Source organism: Chelon labrosus (assembly GCF_963514085.1).
Source record: "Chelon labrosus genome assembly, chromosome: 5".
Taxonomy (NCBI): Eukaryota; Metazoa; Chordata; class Actinopteri; order Mugiliformes; family Mugilidae; genus Chelon; species Chelon labrosus.
This window is the reverse complement of record NC_140341.1, coordinates 833,155-860,257: the sequence shown is the minus strand read 5'-3', so window position 1 is coordinate 860,257 and position 27,103 is coordinate 833,155. Positions and strand designations below refer to the sequence as shown.

The 27,103-nt window shown below is 42.2% G+C and overlaps 2 protein-coding genes across 2 annotated transcripts in view; both read right to left on the bottom strand.

Annotated features, from left to right (window-relative positions):
- LOC311488731 (uncharacterized protein) overlaps window positions 1-27,103 on the bottom strand; it is a gene marked incomplete at its 3' end in the record, with an annotated part of 331,706 nt that overhangs the window by 262,314 nt on the left and 42,289 nt on the right. The gene's annotated exons all lie outside the window — the stretch shown is intronic.
- Window positions 17,921-27,096, bottom strand: LOC311488467 (protein NLRC3-like). The gene is made up of 6 exons (XM_084545192.1): window positions 26,586-27,096; window positions 23,751-25,548; window positions 22,291-22,464; window positions 20,857-21,030; window positions 20,429-20,602; window positions 17,921-19,814 (listed from the first exon to the last, which is right to left on the bottom strand). Exons 1-6 carry the CDS (start codon window positions 26,920-26,922, stop codon window positions 19,805-19,807), a joined length of 2,667 nt encoding a protein of 888 aa, XP_084401318.1. The 5' UTR covers window positions 26,923-27,096; the 3' UTR covers window positions 17,921-19,804.

The window sequence follows — 27,103 nt, the reverse complement described above, 5'->3', positions numbered from 1 at the left end:
TACCTTTTAAAAGCAATACAAAGTAATACTAAAAACAGCAATGGCAAAACCCAACCCTCCCACCCCCGTAAAAACACAGAGACACACACATCTAAATAAGGTATTAGTGCTTACTTAAAACCGAAAAGAGGTTAATTCGTCTGACCATTTTATTTCCAATTTACTTACTCTCCTGCTTTCTGGGCAGTCCTTTATTTTAATAGTGTCAAGCTCGAAACTTATCTACTTGATATCTACTAAAGCTGAACCTTTATATTTTGTTTCGAATGCATGATGAATTGTGTTTCAATAGAGTGGTTTCTTCACTAAGTAGTTTGATGAATAGCCCTACTACTATCTGAAAGACTGGCTGGGGCTGCAAGCCATTCAGACAATGGAGGAGTGTTAAGAAACGACGTGTGTGAATGACGTGTGAAAATCCCTGCTCCAATCAGCAGGGGCACCGCTGAGTATGGGGTTTAACACTCACATACCTGCAAGTCCCCACTTTGCTTAATATTAAAAAATTTCACGAGAGCGTCTTAGACATGATTTTAGCTTGATTTAAGGCATGACTAACAGGGGACTTAAAAAATGTCCACTGTTCAACTGTAAGTCCCCTGTTTGTGAATGTGTAACGACGCCGAAGTCCACTGTTACGCTGGTTGACAAGTGCACCTACGGCCAATTTAGAATCACCAATGAACCTAACCAGCATGTCTTTGGACGGTGGGAGGAAGCTGGAGAACCTGGAGAGAACCCACGCAGACACAGGGAGAACATGCAAACCAGGGCCGGAGTGGGACTCATTTTCAGCCCTGGAGTTTCATGCCTCAGACTGGCCCACTTTAGATCACGACCTATTATATTAAAATAATGTAATTATAACTTTACATGTTAAGCCTACAATAGCGCACTGTTCTCTAAAGCCTTGTAATTCTGTGTATGTTTTCTAAAATAATTCCAATTCAGTGGATCCAGAGGTGCAAATGCTAGACAAACAGACAGTAGTGGTTTTAGGCACGGGCGAACCGGGCAGCCGCCTGGAGGCGGCATTTTTTCATGACACAAGGGGGGCGGCACAAGCACTTGGAAAAAAATAAAACAATAAATCTATGCGCCGCAACATGGTTTTCTATTATCTGTCATATCTGTGTGGGGAATTGGTAAATTGTTGCCCCCTGCAGCTGCAGGCGCCCCTGCTGCTGAGAAGGTGTGTGTGAGAAAGAGAAAGGGGAGGGGGGGTGCGGGGGGCGGCTCACCTCTGGGTCTCTCCCAAATTAAACGGACGGGGGGGTCCACTGTATAAAAGGGCTAAAGTCAGTCACACCTTGACTTTCTTCCATGTAACGCACATTTCATTCCTAATATTATAAATACAGGCCTATAAGTTCTGCACGTTTTGTTTTTATGAATTGTGTGAAATGGCCAAATAAAACTAGGTAATACAAAACGATGATGTGGTCACCAAGGTGAATTGGTTTAGTCTTGACTTCTGGTCGTGAGTGACAGCGTTGGAGGATGGAAATCTGTTGATTGTCGAGTGTCAAATAAACGCAGAGATGGACAGAAAAAGGTCAAAGCATCAGGTGACCAGTTTAGGAACAAAAGAAAAGATAAAGGTCTGCTATGTTCTCTCTGTATGATTACAGTATCATGTCATGAATGAAGGGCTAATGTTAACTGGTGCTGTACGTTTGTTAGCCTTTTTGCTATGATGCTTGCAATGCTTATACAACAGTAATTCATCTTAACAAACACCAGATCTACTCTTGTAGATGTGACCCTGGGAAAGAAGTCTCTCTAGTTTTGAGCAGGTGTCTGTGATTCCTCCTGGACACTTGTCCACTCTGGCTTTTACCTCTGTAGGATCTCGGCAGGTTGTGTTTCTTTATCACAGTGGCTGGTTCCCACTTGCTGCCTTATCTAATCCTCACATTTTCACCATCTTGGAGATCAGACAGTGTCCTGGTTCCTCGGTCAAAGTATTGTTTCTGTCTTTGTTGTCTATTCACAAGGTTGCTACTGGCATTTTTATAGAGAGCTGGCTGCAACAACGTCTTTGTCACTGGTAATTTTGATTTGAACCTTCTCCCCATGAGCATTTGAGCAGGTGAGAGGCCAACCCCGCTCAGTGGAGTATTCTGGTATGTGCTTTTCTCAGCAGGTTTTTTACAGTCTGGACGGCCCTCTCAACTTGCCCATTTGACTGTGGAAAAGTGGGACTGGAGGTGGTGTGTTTGAAACCCCACTCAGTGCTGAAGTCCACCATCTCCTGGCTCACCAGCTGTCTTCCATTGTCTGAGAATAACTCATCTGGCACACCATGCCTTCAAATATAGACTTGAGGCCAATGATATGTTTGCTTGAGGTCCCACTCAGTTTGATAAGTTCTGGAAACTTTGAAAAATAATCCACACACAGTAAAAACTCTGCATCATTGAAGTCAAACAAATCCACACCTATCTTCAGCCATGCTCTCTCAGGCACTGGATGTGACATAAGTGGCTCTTTGGGATTATTGTTCTTGTGTGTGTTACATACAGCACACTGAGCCACAACTTCTTCTATCTGTTTGGCCATGCCTGGCCAGTACAGTACATCACAGGCTCTCTCCTTACACTTAACTATACCCATGTGTGACTGGTGGATGTTTCTGAACATGTCACTTCTCAGTGAGTGTGGTACTACTAACCTTGAGTTCTTGAATATGCGTCCATCCACATGTGCCAGTTCTTCTCTAAATGTCCAGTACTGTTTGATTTTGTCTGGAAGCTGTCTTTGTTTATCTGGCCAACCTTTCTGAATTACATTTGCGACCAGTCCCAACTCCGCATTCTCTTCCGTTGCTCTAAACTCCTGCAAACTTTCCTCCGATACTGAGAGTTGGTGGTTGACAAAGTTGACTTCCAGTTCTTCATCAAAGAGGTTCTCTTTCAGAAATACTCTGTTTAGAGCATCAGTGATATGCATCTCCTTGCCTGGTTTGTACTTGACCTCAAGACTGTATTTTTGTAGCCTCATGAGCATTCTTTGTAGTCTGGCTGGGGCACTGAGGAGTGATTTTTTGAATATCACTTCCAGTGGTTTATGATCACTTTCTACATGGACATGTCTTCCATATAGATATTGGTGGAACTTCTCACAGCCAAATACTATAGCAAGGAATTCTTTTTTGATTTGGGCATAATGTTTTTGACAGTCAGTTAATGCCCTGGAGCCATATGCTACTGGCTGTCCCTCTTGAAGTAGCACCGCTCCTAAGCCCTCAGAGCTTGCATCAACAGATAAAGTAACTGGCTTGCCGACATCATAGTACTTGAGTACTGGTGCTTGGCTGACGAGAGCTTTTAGCTTATCAAAACTCTGTTGTTGCTCTGACCCCCAATGCCATTCCATGTTTCCTTCCAACTTCCTCAGAGGGGCACTAAGGTCTGAGAGGTTAGGGATGAATTTAGAGAGATGCTGTAACCCAGTGAACCTCTGGAGAGCAGCTTTGTCCTCTGGTGCAGGCATGTCCTGTATGGCTCTGATCTTTTCAGGATCAGGCTCGAGTCCCTTCTCACTGAGCACATGACCTGATGGAAGTCTTTTAAATCGACATCTACCTAATGGTGTATTGAATGTACACAGGTGAGAGCTTTCTTCGTTGAGTTGGATTTGCCAAAATCCATGGTGTGCATCTAAAACTGAAAAGAATTTAGCATTTAGCATTTCAGCTACTTCTTCTATTGTGTGCAGTGGATGATGTTCTCTCTTAACGGCCTTATTCAGGTCCTGTGGGTCAATGCAGATCCGAACTTTGTTAGGCTTTGTTACAGTCTCCATACCATTAACCCAATCCTTAGGTTCTGTCTGTTTTGTTATCACACCTAAGCTTTCCATTCTTTTCAGCTCCGTTTCAGTTTTGTCTTTTAGGGCAACAGACACTTTCCTGGGTGCATGAACAACTGGAGTGACATCTGGATCTGTCTTAATGTGGTACACTCCCGGTATGCAGCCTAATCCAGTGAATAAATCCTCATATTCACTAAAAATGTCACTCTCTGTTTTAAGCACATGCAGTCTTTTGACAAGACCCATTTCTTCACATGACTCTCCTCCCAGAATTGTAGGTGCCTTGTTCTTTATGACTTCAAATTCCACATCATACTTTTTATCTTTGTACTGACATGTCAATGTGATTTTTCCTTTAGCTTGGATTTGGTGGCCTGCATAAGCAACAAGCTTGGAGTGAGATTAGCTCACCTTTTTGTCCAATCTCAGCTTTCAGAGGTCAGCCATGGAAATGACGTTACAATCCGCTCCCGTATCCAGTCTTTCAAAACTTTCTTGACAGTCAGGTTTTCATGCCACTTTTCTTTCTTTGCATCCACAGTATTAATCTGTGAGACTGGGTGGTCATGTTTTCCTGCTTGAACTGAGCCAATAAAGAGTTCTTGTTCATCCACCTCTGCCTTGTTTATCTGTTCACTTCATGGTTATCTGTGTCTCTTTGTGAATTGCACATTTTAGCATAATGATTTTTTCTGTGGGAGGCTTTACACACTTGTCTGTAGTCAGGGCACTTCCTTGGCTCATGCCTGTAGCCACATCTGGGGCAGTTTCCTTGATTTCTCATCTTTATACTTTGTGACGTGGCACCATTATCTTTCTTTTTGTCATGTTGTTTTTACTTGGTGATTTTATGAACAGGAATTTCAACCTCCTCATGTAAACTGTTGAGCTGACTCTGACTTAACTCACTGGCTCTACAAATGTCTACTGCTTTGTTTAGCGTGAGGTCAGGTTCTCTCAGTAGTCGTCCTCTGACTTGATCATCCATGATTCCACACGATTCTATCCCAGATCAGTGTCGGTAAGATGCTCAAACTCACAGTCTCTTGCTTTATTCTTTAGTTCAGTCACATACGAATCAACAGTTTCTGATTTTTCTTGCACTCCTGTGAAGAACAGGTGTCTCAAGTATGTCACATTTCTCCTTGGCTCACAATGGTGGCGGAACATCTCTTTTATCACATCGTAGTCATCAACATCTTCGTCCAAGTCAAACGTGTTAAATACCTTAACTGCTTCGTCCCAGGCCACATGCAGGAACATGGCTCTCTTCACTGCATCAGACTTTTCGTCAGTTCCACTGGCAACAAGGAAAAGTTCAAATCTCTGGATCCAAACCCTCCAATTTTCTGCTAGATTTCCTTCCAGGCTTAGTGAGGTCGGGGTTTCATCTGCTCCATTTTCTTCCTCTTTTCTCAAGTTTCACTTCTGACACCATGTGGTGACGCAACTTTGCTCCGTTATGCACTAGTGGCTGTTAGGTTATTGTTTGTTCCTGTGACTTCCATTAAGTCGCCACACCTGAATCAATTAGTGGGAACCTTAAATCAGAATCAGCTTTATTGGTCACTTATGTGTGCACATACAGGGAATCTGACTCCTGTAACTTTGCTCTCTTGTACAGAAACACACGGAACTTAAATAAGTGAAAGAAAATAAATCTCAATCTGTACACATAAAATAAAGGATACGGGCAGATATATACAATGATCCAGGGTTTTGTACAGTGACTATATACAACAGTGCAGAGTTATAGTTTATTGTTCATGTGGATGGTCTCACACTCTGTGACTGCTCAGAGTTCATCAGAGCGACAGCCCGGGGGAAGAAACTGTCCTTGCGACGGGTGGTTTTGGCGTACAGTGCTCTGTAACGCCGGCCTGAGGGGAGGAGTCTAAACAGGTTGTGACCAGGGTGTGAGGGGTCTGTGGAGATTTTACTGGCCCACTTCCTAAGCTTGGATGGATACATTTCATTCATACTCAGCAATTTAGCTTTGAACCAAACCTCGTGATTTTCCTTTTCTCCCACAGGCAACAACTCAAGCAGTTGGTTATGAACATCCTTTGCATCATTAAACACCTGATACACATTGAAAGTTTTGTCCATTTCATTTTCATAACCAGATTCACCATCAGCTGTTGTATTGTAGTCTTTAAGTTGGCAGCCTTTTTTAGTTTAAATGTTCTTAGTATTTTTAAGTCTCTTATTTTAGCGAGCAGCACCTTTGCTGTCAGCTGTACTGTTGGTTTTTTAACTCCATCAGTTCCATCAGTAGGCTCACCCTCCTTTGTACCATCATGTGCAGCTGTTTTACCCAACTCAACCTCATCACCCTTTTTCTCATCCATTTTACCATCGTTTTAAATCACACACAAAATCTCAAAACATTTTCCAAAACACAAAAAAAAATCTCCAGCAGTTTTTCAACAAATAGTCTATTTTGATGTAGAACACCAAAGCTTTGGGATTATTTCAGCTCAGTTTATTTTCTTTGTGCACATGTATTGTTTATGGTGTCGATACAATTTACCTCTGTTCCTTTGTGGCTTGATGGAATGAAACTTGTCTTGACCGCGTCGCTCCACCAGAGTCTCCACTCTCCGTTTACTCCACACTGCATGAAAAATGTGATTTTCGTCAGTATGTTGCACTGTAGATTGTCGTGAAAGTTCAGGTTAATGGCAGTTCACGGCAATTTGCAGGCAATGCCAAAAACTGCCATGAATGGTCGGAAATTGACGTGGGCCTTGCTTGGCAGTCATCCCCCATGACCCCCCTCCTCCTAATTCTAGGGGAGGCCAATTCAAATGCAAATCAGGGTTGCAGGGGGAGTTTTACCCCAGGTGACATTTTTCTAAAAGGTAAGAAAATCTCTGGTACAAATAGATCAGGCTCAGTATAGCCTAATTATAGTCTCTTAAATTTTAGCTTAAATTGATTTATTTAATGAAAGTATGCTAGATTACTGTATATGTCATTAGCAATGGCAAATGTTACACAACAGAAAAAAGAAAATGATACACAACAGAATTTATTTGAACAATTAGTTTCAATCAGCCTTTGCCACAAAGGTAAAATGTGCATTTCATGCAAACAACATTAGAATCAGAATGAGGTCTGCAGAGATCAGTCTCCTACTGTAGATCCCAACCACTGTGCATAGTGGCATGACTACAGTGACCTTTTCTTTGGTCTTACTTAGGGGGTGCGCGAGATGAAAAATGCAATGGCGGAGAAGAAGTTATCTTCTTCTACGCACCGTATATGCGCAACTAACAGAGCCAGCTGCGCTGCACTTGAAAATCGTCAGATGGATCCTCATTTTTTATACCTGTTCCTGAGCCTATGCTCTTTGTTATTTATGTTGTGGGTCTTGTGTAACTTTATTACAATTTAGTTAAAATTACTGGCGTTCTAATTTTATTTCCAAAACCGCTGTGTTATGATGACGTCGTTGTGTTAGCTCCACGGTCATTTACAGTTGCTGCAATTTTTGTTCAATTCGGCTGAAAATATTATCCATATTTCCCCCAACTGATCTGCTTTCTGCCTCTGAGCCTGTCCTCATTCTCTTTGCTCTTAAAAGTGGAAGCTTGTGCGTAACTTTGTTTCATTATATTGTTATAAGAGTAACGTGGGTCCTTTAAGGGGGTAGTACAGTGCGCATGTGCGACCGTAACGTGTGTGTGGGTGGTAGAGCGAGAGTAGAGCGAGTGCGCCGGTGAATGGAAGTAACAGCGAGACTGGTTAGCACAGCTATTAGGGAATTTAGCAATAAATGTACAGTTTATGTCATAGTTGTTGGTGAATAAAGGCTGTCGCTTCCTGACCAGTGGCTGGACGGCGTCTCGCGTTCAACTCGCCTTCAACTCCTCTTGGACGCGATCAACAACTTCCAGGCAGTCCGCAGACTGACGAGAAGAAACTGCTGGTTGCTATCAGTAGAGGTGTGCGATACCGCTATATTTGGTATCGATCCGATACCAAGTAAATACTGGGCCAGTATCGCCGATACCGATACCGATATCGATACTTTTTAAAAATTAAAGGGGAACTCCGGCGCAAAATGAACCTGGGGTTAATAACACATGTGTACCGAGTTCTAACGTTCTCTGGTATTTGTTTTCATGTATTTGTTTTGTTAGTCAAATGTGACCAGTTTTCTTGCAAACCGCTATTTAGCGTATAACGCTAGCCTTCGGGGCACACCGACACATAAAAAGAAATCGCTATTTCTATACCACTAACAAGGCTCACAATATCACCACACTTACACGGTAGCATAACTAGGGTCTCTACATGTAAACCGAAGCATTGAGAACTTTGCAAGTATACAGGCAGTTTATTAAAAAAGGAATACAGTACCGTTCGCGTCCGGCTCGCTTATCCAGGCAGGCGCCATCTTGGGGAAACTGAATTCTCTTCGTTCAGTGCTCTCAGTGCTTTCTTCCGGCAACAGACAGTTCAGTTTCCCCAAGATGGCGCCCGCCTGGATAAGCGAGCTGGATGCGAACGGTACTGTATTCCTTTTTTAATAAACTGCCTGTATACTTGCAAAGTTCTCAATGCTTCGGTTTACATGTAGAGACCCTAGTTATGCTACCGTGTAAGTGTGGTGATATTGTGAGCCTTGTTAGTGGTATAGAAATAGCGATTCTTTTTATGTGTCGGTGTGCCCCGAAGGCTAGCGTTATACGCTAAATAGCGGTTTGCAAGAAAACTGGTCACATTTGACTAACAAAACAAATACATGAAAACAAATACCAGAGAACGTTAGAACTCGGTACACATGTGTTATTAACCCCAGGTTCATTTTGCGCCGGAGTTCCCCTTTAAGGTGGATGCACCATCAATCTGAATCAGTCTAAATCTGAATTAATTCTCATGACATTTTAAGTGTTTCCGTGATTTGCCTTTTGGATTATTAATCAATTAAAGTTCAGTACAGAATTTGGTTTATAAGTAAATAGAAAATACTTTATCACAATAAAAGTTTTTGTTCAGAAACAACACAAAATGATCACTTGAGGACAAATAAAAACAAATTTTTTTTCAGGCATGTTCAGAAACTACAATAAAAACCTAATCTCTCCCTTCATTGAACTTCTTTCTGGATTTTTTTTTCTTAAATAAACAAAGTGTAGAAAATTATCACTCCACAACAAATATTATAAATAATGTAAGGACGTATTTAGGAAGTACAATACAATACAAAAATAAGAACATTTCTCCCCTTTAGTGCACTTTTTTTCTTCTTATCAGCATCTGTAGGGGCCAAGTGGGCGGGGATTTTAAAAATTTCTATATGCTTTTACAAGTTTGTTGTGTTACCACTGTATCTTACCACTTTTTACAAATAGCACAACTTGCTATCGTTTCATTTTCGGCCCGAAAATATAACCAAACAGCCCTATTCTTTCTCTCGTTGCTGCTGGCCGAGCCTGGCTGGTAGCGGTGGGCGGTGTTCGGTCACCTGCCGCAGCGGCATCTAGACAAACAGAGTCAGGTCGCTTCTTTAATGAAACGAGAGAAACTGAAACTTAAGTATCGATCTCATTACATTGGTATCGATCAATCTCGATACCAACGTTGGTATCGATATTATCGATATTTGGATCGATCCGCCCACCTCTAGCTATCAGTGGATTATCTCGTCAACTTAATCGAGTTGCTGCCGAGATGAATGAGCAGTTAACTCAACTCAGCGATACGGTAAACTCCAGGTTGCTGTCCATAGAGGATAAGTTGGCTGCTCTGGAGTCGAAAAACTGTGCGGGAGAGACTAACTCTAGGAAGAGAAGACGGGTGCACAATCCCAAGACTGCGGTAAGAATATGTTCGATGACTGCTAGCTAAGCTAAAAGTATCCTAGCCTAAAACCAAAGCTAAGAGTAGCCTAGTAGCCTTGCAAAAGAACAAGTGAGCAAAACCAGTGAAAGTTGCTTTATTAAAGTGTATTTTTCTGTCTTGTAATTTACAGGAAGCAGTAGGCTACGCCGTCTTCACAACTCAGAGACCAATCGCATGCGCTACGAACCGGAGCAAGGGTAAGATTTAAGCTTAAATAATATGCTTATTAACTTATTTACTGTTTCCCCTTCCTTGTTTAATGTTACTGTGGCTTACGTTTGATTTTTATTCATACCACTCTCATTTAATTGTTTTCCAGCCGCCTGTAAGACCTACTACGAGACAGTAGGGCCTACGCAGGAACTTCAGATATAACCAGCATGAATTTGCATCGCAGGCGGAGGCTGCGAAGAGTTCAGCTCGGGGTCGGTCGAGAAGAAAGAGGGTAAGACTTTTTTTGGTGACTATTTTTCAGGTGCATTGATAGATGTGTTGTGTTCATATGCAGTACATCGCACAGTACTGATTGTTTTCATTGGTTGTTTTTTACAGCTGTTGGAAGCGAGACAGAGTGTGCTAGCAGAGGACGAGGTTGAACTCTGGAAGTCCGCCACCGTAGACCTGATGTCTGATGAGGAAGACGGCGTTGTTGGCTGGGTGTCTGGATGGATTGTAAGAGCTCCGTCCTTTCGCAGCCCGGAGCTCTCTGAACTCTGTGCCACGCTGCAGTCCCGTTTAGAGGCGACTCCGAAGTACAGAGTCACGCACCATAGGCGTCTGCAAAACGGGCGTCCCCCAGAGAGAACGTCGCCAGCAAACAGCCAGTTAACATAGCTGTAACTTTTGGGCTGCTCTGAGCTACCCATATGTTGTGTGGGCACCTCACTTTGTACATAGTTGTGTGTTTGTTTTGATAAAGCTCTTCTTTTAATAAAGCTCTTTCTTTGCTTAAACATGTTCTTGGCAAATGTTCTTTTCCTCAATAAATTTATTCATGTCCTTGATGGTAATAATAGTGTAGTAGCCTAGGATAACAATGACATGAATATACAGCATAATAACATATCATATAAATAAATAAATTAATTAATAAATAAATATATATAATATATAAATTATTATTGAGGTTTACATTTATTATGAGCCGGTGTGCCAACCAATCACGAGTGACTTTACTCGTTTGAAAGTTGTGGTTTCATCCAATACTGTGTAAGGACATTCAAGCCGGCCTGACCAGGCGAGGATTCGCTGCCAATCAGTGATTTTACTTGTTTGAAAGTAGTGGTTTAATCCAATACTGACTAAGGATACTCAAGCCAGACCTGGCCAGGCACGGTTTCGCTGCATTCATATGCTAATTAGAACCATTAGCGAGATCCCTGCAAACATTTCATCAACCTGGGGGTTGCCGGTAGGTCTAAGGGGCGACCTCTAGCGTGAAACGAGTTTAAAATAGGTCTAGGTCGCGCTTCGACCACAAACCAACTTGATGAAAAAAATAAATGTAGGTCTAGGTTGCACCTCGACCACAAACCAACTCGAAGAAAACATTAAATTATACAACCAATCGGGTGAGAGCCCTTCTAGCCAATCAGAGGCGAAAAGGGCGGGACCTTCTACTTCAAACCTGGCAGCGGAACACGACTGCAGAGAAGCAAGCACGGCACGTACCGAACAGTTTTTTCGGTAAGTTCATTGACATAAAACATTAGAGACGGTTTATATTTGTTCATATCATAGACTGTAGGTTCATATGCAACTTTCTGTGTTTTAAAAAGTGGCATTAACCGACCGTGCGTTATGTGTTTAACTGTCGAGTGGATTTCAAGCTAGCTGCTCACTCGGCTCACATGAACAGGGCTCTGCAGTGTGCTTTCTGGCTAATATTCTGATATTTTTGAACTATTGGAGTTTAGAAATCCAGACATAAATCAGTGAAGCACTTAAAGCACTTATACAGACGAGCTGACATGGAGGTGTCCAGAAAATGCATTTTTTTCCCCAAGATAATTTGAAAATGTTAATTTATCTTCATTAAAAAAACAAACAAACAAAAAAAAACAATAGTAGCCTAATCTATTGATTAGCTGTTAAAATGTTAATATTCAGTGGATTGTGAACATAAAAATTTGACTCCCAATGCAATGCCTAATTGTCTGCTTTGTTAATCAACAATGTTTGTTCTATTTAAAATCAGGTAATGTTTTTATTTTATCATTATCTAGGACTTTTTGGCCTATGTAAATATAACCAAAAAGCAATATATGCCTGTTTCATGACTTAACATTCATGTGATGTATGTAGTATGTACGTAGGTGAATTAGACGGTAAAACGGTGTACAATTTCCCAAGATGTGTTTAAGAATTGTTAAGTAATATACTTCAAATGTTTTTCCAGCTTCACATGACAGAGTGAGGATCTCCACTCCAGGTGAAGAAGCCATTGATAGGAGGGAGAGGGGGCCAGAGGAGATCGTGATCGCCTGCAAAGTGTTTTTCAACTGTGTTGGTGTTTTTATGTTTATTGCACATACAGCTAAAAATAAAGAGACCACTGCTGCGATTAAATTGGGATTATTCCACCAATGTTGATTTCTAAACTCCTCCTAAGTTTGAAAAGTAGTGTTGTGTTCTAAAATGAATATGAACCTGTTTTCTTTGCATTATACAACGTCTGAAAACACCAGAATTGTTTTGTCATTTTGACCTGTTGCAAACCTGCATTTTCTGCAAATACATGTTCTAAATGACAATATTTTTATTTCCAATTTGGGAGAAATTTTGTCAGTAGGTTATAGAATGAAACAAAAGTGTTCATTTTACTCAAACACATAGCTATGAATAGTAAAACCAGAGGAACTGATCATTTTGAAGTGGTCTCTTAACTTTTTCCAGAGCTGTATGTGTAAGAATCATGTTGGTCTCATCAGTTTTTTACTTTTTCAAAAGTGTTCTGATTGTTTGTGTAATAAAACTTTAAAGAAATTGCACTTTTGTGTTGTCAAACTTATAATTTCCCCCCAAAGGTAGGTTCTGTTAATACATTGTATTTATATAAATGTGTTAATTTATAGCAAAAAATATTTATAATATCATTTATTATTCATTAAATGTATTATCTATATGTAAACACTAATTGTTTTTACAGTTAATCAGTCAATTTGAACAGATAACATTTCGACGTTGAACAAACGTTAAAACGACGTCGAGACCTAGACGCAGCCAGGGGCTTTAAAAGTAATGCTGAAATGCAGGTTGAAAAGACGTCAGATCGCAACGTCAATCTTCTCTATCTGCATTTGTCAACCTCTTTTTAACGCCACTTCACTGCAGAAACAACATCTAAAACTCGACACATACAGCTGTAAAAATATATATATCAGAATATTTACACTGGATCGTTTTTAGAAGGTGAATAATGCGCGTTTAGAAGACATCTGTGTTACAACGTGACGTTGTGGAGACGTTGTTTACGGCCGTTAAAAAGACGTCGAGGTTGCGACGCGACGTCGTTTCAATTTGCATTTCAGCATTACTTTTAGACCTCCTGGCGACGTGTACGTTTAGACGTCGTTTCAACGTTTATTAGACGTCGAAATGTTTGCAGGGCCCTGCAAACATTTCATCAACCTGGGGGTCGACGGTAGGTCTAAGGGGCGACCTCTAGCGTGAAACGAGTTTAAAATAGGTCTAGGTTGCGCCTCGACCACAAACCAACTAGAAGAAAACATTAAATTATACAACCAATCGGGTGAGAGCCCTTCTAGCCAATCAGAGTTGAAAAGGGCGGGACCTTCTACTTCAAACCTGGCAGCGGAACACGACTGCAGAGAAGCAAGAACGGCACGTACCGAACAGTTTTTTCGGTAAGTTCGTTGACATAAAACATTAGAGACGGTTTATATGTGTTCATATCATAGACTGTAGGTTCATATTGCAACTTTCTGTGTTTTAAAAAGTGGCATTGACCGACCGTGCGTTATTACTGCATTTCAGCATTACTTTTAGACCTCCTGGCGACGTGTACGTTTGGACGTCGTTTCAACGTTTATTAGACGTCAAAATGTTTGCAGGGTACTCTTGTAGGCAAAAAATATATCTTTGGATATGTCAGTCTATTAAATAATCTGCAGCAAAACAAAATCATACAAAGGTCTAACAAAGAACTCAGAACTCCCGCCAGCCAACGGTCAAAAACAAAAGACTTCCTGTGCGTCACACCTGAATCAATTAGTGGGCACCTTAAATAAACAGTGAACTAACAGTTAACAATGGAACGTCCCACCTTTTTTAGAGAAAGTGAACTAACCACAGAGACTGGAGTGTCCTGCTACTCAGTGGATCCGTCTATTTCCTGGAAGCTTCCCACTGATTCTCTGAATGGACTCTGATAGAGATGTTGATGAGGTCAGCTGCAGTTCTTCTAAAAGCCACCAGATGCTGCTGTTTCCTCATCCACTCTGGGAACATGTCCTGCTGTTAACTAGTCCAGCCGCTGTCATCAAGCTCCCTGCACTGTGTGACATTAACCTCAGACTACTGCTACAATTCTACCAGCACCACCAACAGCCCCTCTGCTCCCTCAGTCACTTTAACTGAGCTGCAGCAGGAGAGAGGAAAGAGGAGGAGACTCTGAGGGGACGGGACGAGGGAGACCAGCTGATGGGACACACAGTACAATCCTGCACAAAAAGGAGGTGGCAGAGAAGGAGGCAGGAGGAGGCTGAAGGGATGCATGAGAGAGGAGGAGGAGGAGGAGTTTTAATGTGCATGAATGGAATCAGTCAGGAGGACAAATGTCTCATATTCAAGGACATTCTGCCCATGTGTGTCTCCCAAAAGAAGGAATGTGAGCTGGATGAAATCCTCCCACTAAGCACCAGAAGCAGCCCTTACTGTGTCAGGGCTCAGAGAGGTCCGGTGTGGAGCGCTGGAGCCAGAGCTCCTCCTGATGGACAGGTCTGGACACTGCAGCGCTCGCTGATGTGCAGGCACACGTGCATGTAGCTTCATGTTCTACGTTCAGGCCAGAGACTGACCAGAAGATTCCCTCCTCTCTGCTCATTCATATTACAGTAGGTCAACAGAAGAAGCTGCTTCAATCAACCAGTCCACAAACTGTTTAGCCAGTTATCATAATGACCTGATAATAAGACAACATCCAAACCATAGATCTACACATACACACAATATATCTCATCACCATTCTAGCTTTGATACTAGTCTACATCTAGAGATACTCTACATCATCTTTACACATTTTACCTTACCTCATCTTTTCATTGCATAGAAATGTATATACACCCATCCATCAGCCATAACATTATGACCAACTGCCTAATATACACTATATTACCAAAAGTATTCGCTCACCCATTCAAATGATCAGAATCAGGTGTTCTAATCACTTGGCCTGGCCCCAGGTGTATAAATTCAAGCACTCAGGCATGCAGACTGTGAAACAAGACATTTGTGAAAGAATGGGCCGCTCTCAGGAGCTCAGTGAATTCCAGCGTGGAACTGTCATAGGATGCCACTTGTGCAACAAATCCAGTCGTGAAATTTCCTCGCTCCTAAATATTCCACAGTCAACTGTCAGCTCTATTATAACAAAATGGAAGCGTTTGGGAAAAACAGCAACTCAGCCACGAAGTGGTAGGCCACGTAAAGTGACGGAGAGGGGTCAGCGGATGCTGAAGCGCATAGTGCAAAGAGGTCGCCGACTTTCTGCACAGTCAATTGCTACAGAGCTACAAACTTCATGTGACCTTCAGATTAGCCCAAGTACAGTACGCAGAGAGCTTCATGGAATGGGTTTCCATGGCCGAGCAGCTGCAGCCAAGCCACACATCACCAAGTGCAATGCAAGGCGTCGGATGCAATGGTGTAAAGCACGCCGCCACTGGCCTCTAGAGCAGTGGAGACGCGTTCTCTGGAGTGATGAATCACGCTTTTCCATCTGGCAATCTGATGGACGAGTCTGGGTTTGGAGGTTGCCAGGAGAACGGTACATTTCAGATTGCATTGTGCCAACTGTGAAATTTGGTGGAGGAGGAATTATGGTATGGGGTTGTTTTTCAGGAGCTGGGCTTGGCCCCTTAGTTCCAGTGAAAGGAACATTGAATGCTTCAGGATACCAAAACATTTTGGACAATTCCATGCTCCCAACCTTGTGGGAACAGTTTGGAGCGGGCCCCTTCCTCTTCCAACATGACTGTGCACCAGTGCACAAAGCAAGGTCCATAAAGACGTGGATGACAGAGTCTGGTGTGGATGAACTTGACTGGCCTGCACAGAGTCCTGACCTGAACCCGATAGAACACCTTTGGGATGAATTAGAGCGGAGACTGAGAGCCAGGCCTTCTCGACCAACATCAGTGTGTGACCTCACCAATGCGCTTTTGGAAGAATGGTCAAAAATTCCTATAAACACTCTCCTCAACCTTGTGGACAGTCTTCCCAGAAGAGTTGAAGCTGTAATAGCTGCAAAAGGTGGACCGACATCATATTGAATTCTATGAGTTAGGAATGGGATGGCACTTCAGTTCATAGAATGAGTAAAGGCAGGTGAGCGAATACTTTTGGTAATATAGTGTAGTGTAGCGCCTCATTGGCCACATGAAGAAAAAGTAAAACCAGCACCAAACTGGACCTGTTAACACACCTTTGACCTTTTAGTGTCATCTACACACAAATGTGGAAACAGCGCTCCATAAAGCATCAACATCTAAGGCAGAAATAAAGCTGATATTTGCATGTTCTCCTCTAAGATGTCAGATTGATTCCTAGAAATGATCTAAAATACAGAAGAACAAACACGGTGGAGATATCTGAAGTAAACGTGCCTCTTACTGAGCAGAGTGCTCTGATGATTGTTGAGCATTTATCAGTGTCAAAGGTTTGCAGGTAGTGGGGTAGGACCCAAGTGAAGGACAGAGCGGGCTGAGGCAGGAGTTGGCACAAAATGGATTTAATGAAAACAAGAGAAAACAGAAGGCGCTGCAGAGATGGCAGGTAATCCAAACGTGACCAGACAAAACCACTAGGAGACATGAAGACAGGAGGGTGGACAGAGAACGAAAGGAAAGGCAGGGCTATATATACACACAAGTGGGCAGAGGGGTGACCAGACACAGGTGAGACTAATCAGGGCGGAGCCACAAGGAGAAACCAATGAAAGAACCAAAAACACAGTGAGGACCACTAACCAGGAAACCAAGGAAGAAGTTAACAAAATAAAAGAGGAAACTCAATCCAGAACCATGACAATCAGTCCAGCTCATTCAGTGTTGATGACAGAGAATTTAAAAAGAACAAAGATCCAGAAAGGCCAGGCATGACGCTGGCTTTAAGTCTCCACTTTGGCTTTTCTTTGGCTCTACTTCCTGTTAACCTTTCAAAGTTTTGCTACCTTTCTTTTCCTGCCTTGTGACTCTTTTCTCCACCCTCATTAGTTCCACCTGTGTTTCCCAGTTCATTCTCTGTGTATATATCTGGATATGCAGTCGTTCTCTTTCTGAGTTCATCTACCAGCTTCCCTCCTTTTTCACCTCATGTCTTCCATGAATCCTAATAAACTTTGCTTTCATGGAAACAGCCTGATGTACCTGAATCTTCCTGTTCAAACAGACCTCACTCTGCAGCTGCTTTCATCACACTTTATTCTTTTCATTTAGGTTTACAGCAGACATGAACAGCCCATCTCTCTTTGTGCAGAATAAGGATTTTACTTGACTGATCCACGACCGTCCACACACGGTTAAAGATCTGAGCCACTGTTCAGGTTTATTCACAAGTTTGTCCCAAAGTCGGATCTTCTCACATTTTGCTCTGTGGACTTTCCCACGTGGCCACAAACAACTGGAGCAGAGGTTGATGAAGGTCAACTTGATCTAACCTGATTTTTACAAGAAGAATTCATTTACTGTACAGTCACCGTGCAGAATATTGATGAGGATTTAATCTTTGAGCAGAACAAAAAACTGAGGATCTAAAACATGTTTGATATCAGCTTTTTAATGTGGAGCCTTTCTCTGGCCATCTGAAGAAGAGGATTATTTAAACCAGGGGGGTCCAAACATTTTTAATCAGCCCCCAGCTAATTCTAAACATAGAATGGAACATGGTCCACACATGGAACCTGCACTTGACTGTATTGTACTAATTAGTTTAACAGTAGGTGGCGCTAGAGTCTTGAACGCTGCAGCTTCTTCTCCGCAAAAAACAAGATTGATCAAAGAAGACTTTTAAAAATAGTACAACTAGATTTCAGACACGTTTGTTCCCAGAGAACGAGGGGAAGTGTGTCTGATTGATGTGATGAAAGAGTAGAATATACGACGACACCATGAAACCAAACGTCAGAGCTACACTGGAGCCCAACCAGAGGAGGAAGTTCAGCAAACGGCAGCTGGTCTGAAGCTCCACAACTGCTTTTATCCATGCTAACAAAACACAGGGAAATGAACAGGAACAGCCAGTTCTGAGGTCCTTAACTCATTGGCCCACATGGAAATCTTTCTCAGATGGTGACTTCATAAAAGAGTTCCTCACTGAAGTCACAGGATTAATGTGCACCCCTCAGAACTTTCTACAATTCTGCATAAAAATGATTTAAAACTTCACACAAGTCCTGAAAGTAGACAAAGAGAACCCAGTCACACTTAAAATGAGCCAATATTACATAGCATGTCCTCCTTGTCTCCAGTATCTGCTGTGACCTCCTTGTAACTAAATGTTTCTGGTAACAGCTGATCAGTGGTCTACAGCAGCTTGGAGGAATTTTAGCCCATTCCTCAGAACAGAACCACTTCAGTTCTGAGATGTTGGTGGGTTTCCTCACATCAACTGCTTGCTTCAGGTCCTTCCACAACATTTCTATTGGATTAAGGTCAGGACTTTGACTTGGCCGTTCCTAAACATTCATCTTGTTCTTCTTTAACCGTTCTTTTGTAGAACCACTTGTGTTCTTGGGCTCGTTGTCTTGCTGCATGACCCAGTTTCTCTTCACATTCCTGTCATCCTAGTTTCACTTTAGTTTTTACTGAGATACATTTTCATTGTTGTCTCTTTAAAGTATTCAGTTAACAGCTTCTCATGTTAACGTCCTATTAAAGTCATGCAGATGTCAGATAGGCTGATATTAGGAGAATGGAACTGATCATCTTGTTCAAACTGAACTGACTTTATTTGTGGAAAGAGGAGATGAAGAGATTCCCAGAGTGGATGATAAACAGCACCGTCTGGTGGCCTCTAGAGGAACTGCAGCTGACCTCATCAACATCTCTCTATCATAGATCCACAAGTTCAGGAGTTATTATTTAATGGCTGCTTCAGGGACCTCTAAATATTTCCAGCAAATACACACATCCTGGCCAACTGTCTGCTTGGAGAGCTTGAAATATCAGCAGCTGTTTGATGTTACCAGTCTGTGGTTAGTTCACTGTCAGTGATAAGAGTAGGAGAGTCCAGTGTCAGAGGTCAGTTCAGTATCTATAATATGTGCAGAAGTTCCACCATCAATAGTTAGTTCACTGTACGTAATAAAAGCAGAATTCATGATAAAAAAGAGTTCATCTTTCCACCGTTGCCTTCGTGCTGCTCTGGAGGTTTCATGCTCAGGGTTCTCCACAGAGTCTCGAGACAATTGTTAATTGTTATTGATATAAATGTACAAGAACACACATAAAAACTATCAGCCTTCACTTTTTAAAACAGGATGAGATCCAGAGTTAGCTCAGATGTTCTCATGATTCTATTCCAGCATCCAGCATATACACACATCCACTGGAACTGCACAGAAGCTCCAACAGTGTCAGGAAATATCAGAGAAAAGTCCAAAAAGTTTTAGATTCCAATGTTGACTCAGTGGAGTCCATAAAGCAAAGAGCAGAAACAGAAACACATCTATATGCTGAGTGAGTGAAACTGAACACTGGCTGCATCACTGTGAGTAGAATGTGTGTGTTTTAGCTCATGTTTCTGCTGAACATGTGGTTTATTCTGCAGCATTTATCTGCAGTCAGAGTCTCTCTACACACAAGCTGCTGCTGCTGCTGCTGCTTCAACCTCTCTGGATCATCAGGACACAGCTCATCCTCTCTCAGCTCACACACCGTCCTCTTCACAAAGATCATCACCTCCATCTGTAGAGAGAAGAAGAAAGAAGAGAGGAGATAAATGAGTGTTTCCAGAGTCTCCCTTCATCAGCTGTCAGTCAGTGATGCAGCTCATCCAGTATAAAGAGCAGCAGGGACTTCAGTCCTGTTCAGAGCAGCACTGGAGCAAATATATACAAATGTGATGACTGGACCTCAGCAGAGGTTCTGCTCTGTAGAAAGAGCACATGGTTACTAAATGTAATGCTGGTTCTGTGATGTGCAGGCTTCAGTCAGACTGATCTCAGAGCTGTGATCAGTTGTTCATCAGATTTGAGGAATGACCACCACTGTCTCTATACATCTTGGAAGGCTGTCAGCTGGAATCCAGCTTTATTTCCTGGACACATCAACACAACAACAACAGTCGTCTTCACATCAACTCAAACACATGATCACAACAAGCTTCTGGCTCATCTGATTGGCTGACTGTTGTCTCTCTCTGTCTTTCTGTCCAATCCTGAAGCCTGTCTCCATTCTCCTCTCACAGCTTCACTGAGAAGCTGCAGGTTTACAGGAAACACTGGATCTTTGATACTAACTGTGTTTAGGACTTTAATACTGATGAAAGCAGCATGGACTGACTGGAACCCTCTACTCACTCCAGAGTCTCCAGTTTATAGTCTGGACTCTTCGTAAGATCAAGAAGCTGCTTCACATCTGAATCCTTCAGATTGTTGTCACTCAGGTCCAGATGTTCCAGATGGGAGGGGTTGGACTTCAGAGCTGAGACCAGATAATCACAGCTGATCTCTGACAAACTGCATCTCTCCAATCTAAATGAAGAATAAAATCAGATGTGTTCAGGTTTTAAATGTGCAGCTCAACCTTACTGTGTCCTAACAGCCTTTAAGATTCATTGACTTTAACAACTAACAGTGGACATTTTCTACAGTTTCTGCTACAAACACTCGTCTTTAACTAAAGGACATTTACAGATTTATGGAGGAAAGTTCTGGATGAACATGAATTAGATTCAGTTGGTGATTAAACATATCAGATCTACAACAGTAACAGACAGTGAACTCACTTCAGAGTCTCCAGTCTACAGTCTGGGCTCTCCAGAAAACCACACAGCTGCTTCACTCCTGAATCCTTCAGGATGTTTTTACTCAGGTTCAGATGTTTCAGATGGGAGGGGTTGGACTTCAGAGCTGAGACCAGAGAATCACAGCTGATCTCTGACAAACTGCAGCCAATCAATCTGAATAAAGAATAAAAGATGTAGATTAAATCTACTCAGACATGTTTGACTGACTTTGTCCTTCTGTTACTGTGGATCTTCATCATGTCTTCTGCAGACATCATCACTTACTGACGAAATCCACTAACATGTAACACCAGTTGTAGCATCCCTTCACTGCTTCTCTGTGTATTTAGAACAGATGTTAAAGTTTCAATGATGACTTTCAGTCTGGTATGATGTTGGTCCCTGATTGTATCTCTGACATGTTAACCCTCCTCCAGTAGAGCTCTGTTACTAATTCCAGGGTGGAGGCTAAAAACCAGAGGAGACTGAGCCTTTGTAGTCAGAGACCCTCGACTCTGGAAATGAGCTCAACCCTTTGTCAGGTTCAAATGAGCAGCAGAAGCAGAAGATCTGGGAGTTTGTGCTGCAGTTCAAACTTTACTGATCAGAGATCTCTTCATACACCCCATGTTTAACCTCTGAGAGATAAAATAGTTGATGATTCTGAAACAGAGTGTGATTTGTTCAGGAACACAAATTCTGTTCTGGCTCTAAATCACAAACACTATGCCTGGTCTCACCTGCCTTCTTTCTGCAGTCATTCCAACAGAGTCCTGTCTCTTCTCCAGCTTCTGTTTGAGATCCTCACACTGAGCCTGAATCCTGCTTTGTTGGGATGTTTGGGCCTGTGTTAGGCTGCTGTTTAGGACTCTGCTTTAACACACACCTCACCACAGCAGCTGTGTGGCTTGTCTCTGTAGAAGCCATGTCAGCTTCTGATCCCATCAACATCGTCACAGTTCCTAACTTCACCTTCATCAAGTTTTCCATTCATGTCTTTCTCTTCTTTCTCTGACCTGTCTCTCCCTCAGACTCTCTGCAGCCTGTTTTTATCTGCTATCATCAGATCTTCAACAGCCTCATTCACATCCTCACACACTCTACAGCCTCATCAGTACTGACTTCATCTTCACTGACTGATGGAGCACAACATGAATCTGTGGAGGCTCACATCATCTCCCCGTCATGACTTCACTTCTGTCACCTTTAAATGAACCCTGCTCAAGTCTTTCACTTCTATTTGGAGCCACAAGGAAAAACTACTGTTCAGCCATTTGGAAAAACACAACATTTGAGAAAAAGAAGAAACTTCTTCAGATTTGTGCTCATGGAAATACTGAACATGTATAAACTAAAGAACATTTGACATATCAGTCAATGATTTGAATTGAATAAATAAAGAAAACCTACAACAGCTCCAGTCAGTGAACTGACCTCAGAGTCTCCAGTCTACAGTTTGGACTCTCCAGTCCAGCAGACAGATGCTTCACTCCTGAATCCTCCAGGTTATTATCATTCAGGTCCAGCTCTGTCAGATAGGAAGGGTTGGACTTCAGAGCTGAGGCCACAACTTCACAGTGAGTCTCTGAGAGTCCACATCCAGTAAGTCTGTGATTAGAAAACAAATAAAATCTGTTGTAAAATCAGATAATTTCCATTCTAGATCCAGACTGAATGAGTATGAAACAGAGTGAGGTGATCATCTGATGAACATCTGTGGTTCAGCTCATCTCATCTTACTGTGTTTGACATGACACAATGACTCTCTTCAGTCTCTCTCATAGCTGCAGACTTTTAATGACAATCTCTGTTCTGCTTTCATCTTGCAGATGAAGGAGGGAAAATGGAGTTACATTTAGGCTTCCATACTGTCCACAGTCTGTCAGTGTGATTTGATCCACACAGTCAGAATGAAGACATCTGGTTGATGAAAACATTTATTCACTTTGACTCCAGAACATTTAGAATGAGTTGAACTCAGTGAACAGTTCCAGTTGGAGAGATGATCTCTCTTTGCTACCTACTACTGTCAGCTACGACTGTTCACGTCCATACGCAGGAAAAATCTGATGCCTGCTGCCAAACGCTGCAGAAATTAAACTAAACACTTGACAAGAAGGAATCCACTTTTTATACAAACACAATGTGTTAACTGAACCCAGGATATCTGATTGATGCTTGAGTGAATATGAAGTTTCTCTTTAAGAGGTGATGCATTACAACTGAATGCTAATATTTGTGTTTTTGTATGATGAGCTTACAGCCTGAAGGAGATCTAAAAGAAAATGAAGACAGATTACAAACAGAACTAAACTGGTTCATCCTACATAGAATGTCATGTAGAAAACATCTTGGGACAAATAATGTAAAAATATACCTCTAATAAACTGACACTTGTAATTTGAGTGTGGTCATTTTGTTCCATGTCATTTCAATAAAAGCACTGAGGCATCCCCCAGCATCCTCCATGGTCACAATAGCTTCAGTAATCTTTAGAAAGTGATACAGATCTGGTTTTAAACCACTAAACTTACTGAATAAAACAAACTATAAAATGTTGTGTGTCTCAAAAACCTCCAGCACAACCTCCTTCATTAGTTTTATCAGGGTTACGTGAAGCCTCCATCACACAAAGGAAGATAAAGAAATGGTTAAAAAGAATATAGAATCTAACAATTATTACAAATATATAATAGATAACAAACATCACAACGAACTAAAAGAATCTACATTTTTATACTCACAGCATTTTAAACAGCTTCACAAATCAACTCAACTGATATATAATGTTTGAGGTAGAGAATAATGACAATAACGTAATCCTGTGTATATCTGAATAACTAAACTACTAATCTCCACTGATTGATTCTGTTAATGATCACATCAGGACTCACCGAGCCTTTCTGCAGTTCCTCACAGCTGGGATCAGTCTCCGTCGTCCCTCCTTTGTTGTTCTGTACTGATTCAGGTCGAACTTATCCAGAACCTCCTCTGACATCTGCAGCATGTCGGCCAGAGCTGAGCAGTGGATCTCAGAGAGTTTCTCCTTTGATCTGTTCTCTGACTTCATGAACTCTTGGATCTTCTGATGAACTGAGAGGTCGTTCATCTCCATCAGGCAGTGGAAGATGTTGATGCTTCTGTCAGGAGAGATTTTATCAATGTTCATCTCCTTCAGTTTGTTGATGGTTCTCTGGATGATTTCTGGACTGTTCTCTGTCTGACCCAGCAGACCTCCTAAGAGTCTCTGGTTGGACTCCAGAGACAGGCCATGAAGGAAGCGAACAAACAGGTCCAGGTGACCATTTTTACTGTGCAGGGATTTCTTCATGGCTCCATACAGGAAGTCATCCAGAAACTTAGTGGACACCCGGTGCTCTTTCCCCAGGAAGTCCTCCAGCACCTCTGTCTTCTTGTTGGTGTAACAGTGGATCATGTAGACTGCAGCCAGAAACTCCTGAACGCTCAGATGAACAAAGCAGTAGACTGATTTCTGGAAGATCACACTCTCTCTTTTGAAGATCTCTGTACAAACTCCTGAGTACACTGAGGCCTCTGTCACATCAAGACCACAGAGCTCCAGGTCTTCTTGGTAGAACACGATGTTTCCTTTCTCCAGATGTTCAAACGCCAGGCTCCCCAGCTTCAGAAGAACTTCCCTGTCAGGCTTCATTAGCTTCTGTGGACTCATCTCATGTCCCTCATGGTACTTGTTCGTCTTCCTCTTTGTCTGAACCATCACAAAGTGTGAGTACATGTCAGTCAGGGTCTTGGGCAGCTCTCCTCTCTGCTCTGTAGTCAACATTTGATCCAGAACTGTAGCAGTGATCCAGCAGAAGACTGGGACTCCACACAGGATGTGGAGGCTCCTGGTTGTCTTGATGTGGGAGATGATTCTGCTGGACAACTCTTCATCACTGAACCTCCTCCTGAAGTACTCCTCCTTCTGGGCGTCAGTGAAGCCTCGTACTTCTGTTAGCCTGTCAACACATAGAGGAGGGATCTGATTGGCTGCTGCAGGTCGGGAAGTGATCCAGACCAGAGCCGAGGGAAGCAGTTTCCCCTTGATGAGGTTTGTCAGCAGCACGTTGACTGATGCCTTCTGTGTGACATCAGACACAACCTCACTGTTGTTGAAGTCCAATGAAAGTCTGCTTTCATCCAGGCCGTCAAAGATGAACAAAAGTTTACAGACAGCCAGCTCCTCTGCTGTGACCTTCTGTAATGTTGGATGGAAAACATGGAGCAGCCTGAGAAGACTGTACTGCTCATCTTTGATCAAGTTCAGTTCCCTGAATGAAAGCACAATCACCACACTGACATCTTGGTTTTCCAAACCCTCTGCCCAGTCCAGAGTGAACTTCTGCACTGAGAAGGTTTTTCCAACACCAGCGACGCCGTAGGTCAGAACCACTCTGATATGTCTCTGTTGGTCAGGTAAGGTTTTAAAGATGTGGTGGCACTTGATTGGAGTGTCATGGAGGGCCTTCATCTTGGAAGCTGTCTCAAGCTGCTTCACCTCATGTTGGGTATTAACCTCTTCACTCTGTCCCTCTGTGATGTAGAGCTCAGTGTAGATCCTGTTGAGGAGGGTTCCACTTCCTGTTACATCACTTCCTTCAGTCACACGTTCACATCTCCTCCTCAGACTGATCTTATGTTCATCTAAAACCTCCTGCAGACCAACATCTGCTGGAAAGAAGAACAAACATGAGACAGAAAGAAAACACTGATCCCTGTTTGAAGTCACAAAGAACAGAAAACTGACTTTTAAATGTGTTGTAAAGAGTTTTTTCTTCTCACAATGAAACATTTTTGGAGGAAACATTAGAAATGCTCTTTTTTCTTGTGCTAGTGTTTGATTGACAGCAGAGGCAGCAGGTTGAGCTTCAGCAGCTTGTCTGCAGCTCTTCATCTAACAGCTCACTGTTGTTGTTCCTTCCTTGTTGTAATATTTAAGACTGAGCTACCAATAAAATGATGCACAATATGTTCATCTCTTGGTTTTAATAGCACCACCAACCAAACACTGATAATCAGATGACAAATTCACTGCATTTCCTCTGGCTGTTTCACAATAAAAGCCTCCTACTGGCTGGTCTCAGCAGGAGTTTCATTTGCTTCAGCAGTAATTAACAAAGCTCAGTTATGAGGAAAGAAATCAGTGAAGAATAAAATAAAGCTGATATGTGAAGTGCAGGAAAACAAAAGAGAATAAATGAAACTAGATAAATCTAAACTAATTAAATATTCTATCAATATATGTGAAGTTTTGAAGCTGTTCAAAGTGCTGCTACTCATCAGCTGCTTCACTATCTACTGCTACAAACTGATGTTAGCAGAGCAGTTTTCCTCAGTGGATGTTTGTTTGGTTCTTGTTCAACAAGTGGATCTGCAGGACAAGATGTGTGTAGGTTAGAGAAGAAGGAGACGTTAGCAGGAAAGCTAATGTGGGCTGTTGTTCAGAGTCTGTGTCTCTTGTTGTGTCTCAGGCTGCTGTCTGGCTGTTAGTCAGTGTGACTGTCTGTAATACACAGCATTCACTCCTCTCTGTCCTGCTGTTATTACTCTGGAGCAGAAACAATGCAGTGACATTTCACTGGGAGTTCATTTACAATGATATTTAGAATGATCTTAAATCCCCATGCTGTAGAACACAACAATGTGTCTGGATTAAATCAACAGGTTTCCAGAAAAGAGTCCATCAGCAGACAGATGTACAGTCTTACTTTGTACAGTGCTGCTCTGACTGGCTGTCTGCAGTCCAGGTCTTCTTCTGGATCTTGGTCCACACTGGGGACAGGAGGAGTCTCCTGATGAAGCAGACTGGTCCCAGTATGAGGTGATGCACTGTCTGCAGAACCAGTGTCCACAGCTGCTAGAGACTGGATCCTTCAGGACGTCCTGACACAAAGCACAGCAGGACAGCTGCTCCTCCACAGAAACAGGACTCCTCTTCCTCTTTCTGTCAACACATTTCTTCATCACTAAAATCATTTGCAGATTGAAAATCTTCACAGACTTCAACATGAGGACAAATATATCTGAATATTGATGAGTGGACATTCTGAAATGGAGGTTCTCAGGTGTTTTACTACAGAAATACCATCAGTACTTCCTGGTTCTAAAACCCAGACTAGGATCTTACCTACCTGCACTAAAACATCTGCATCATGACTAGAAATCTTTCAGCAGAACATTTCTGCTTCATCCTAAAATCATCATCTTCCATCAGGTCAGTTTACAG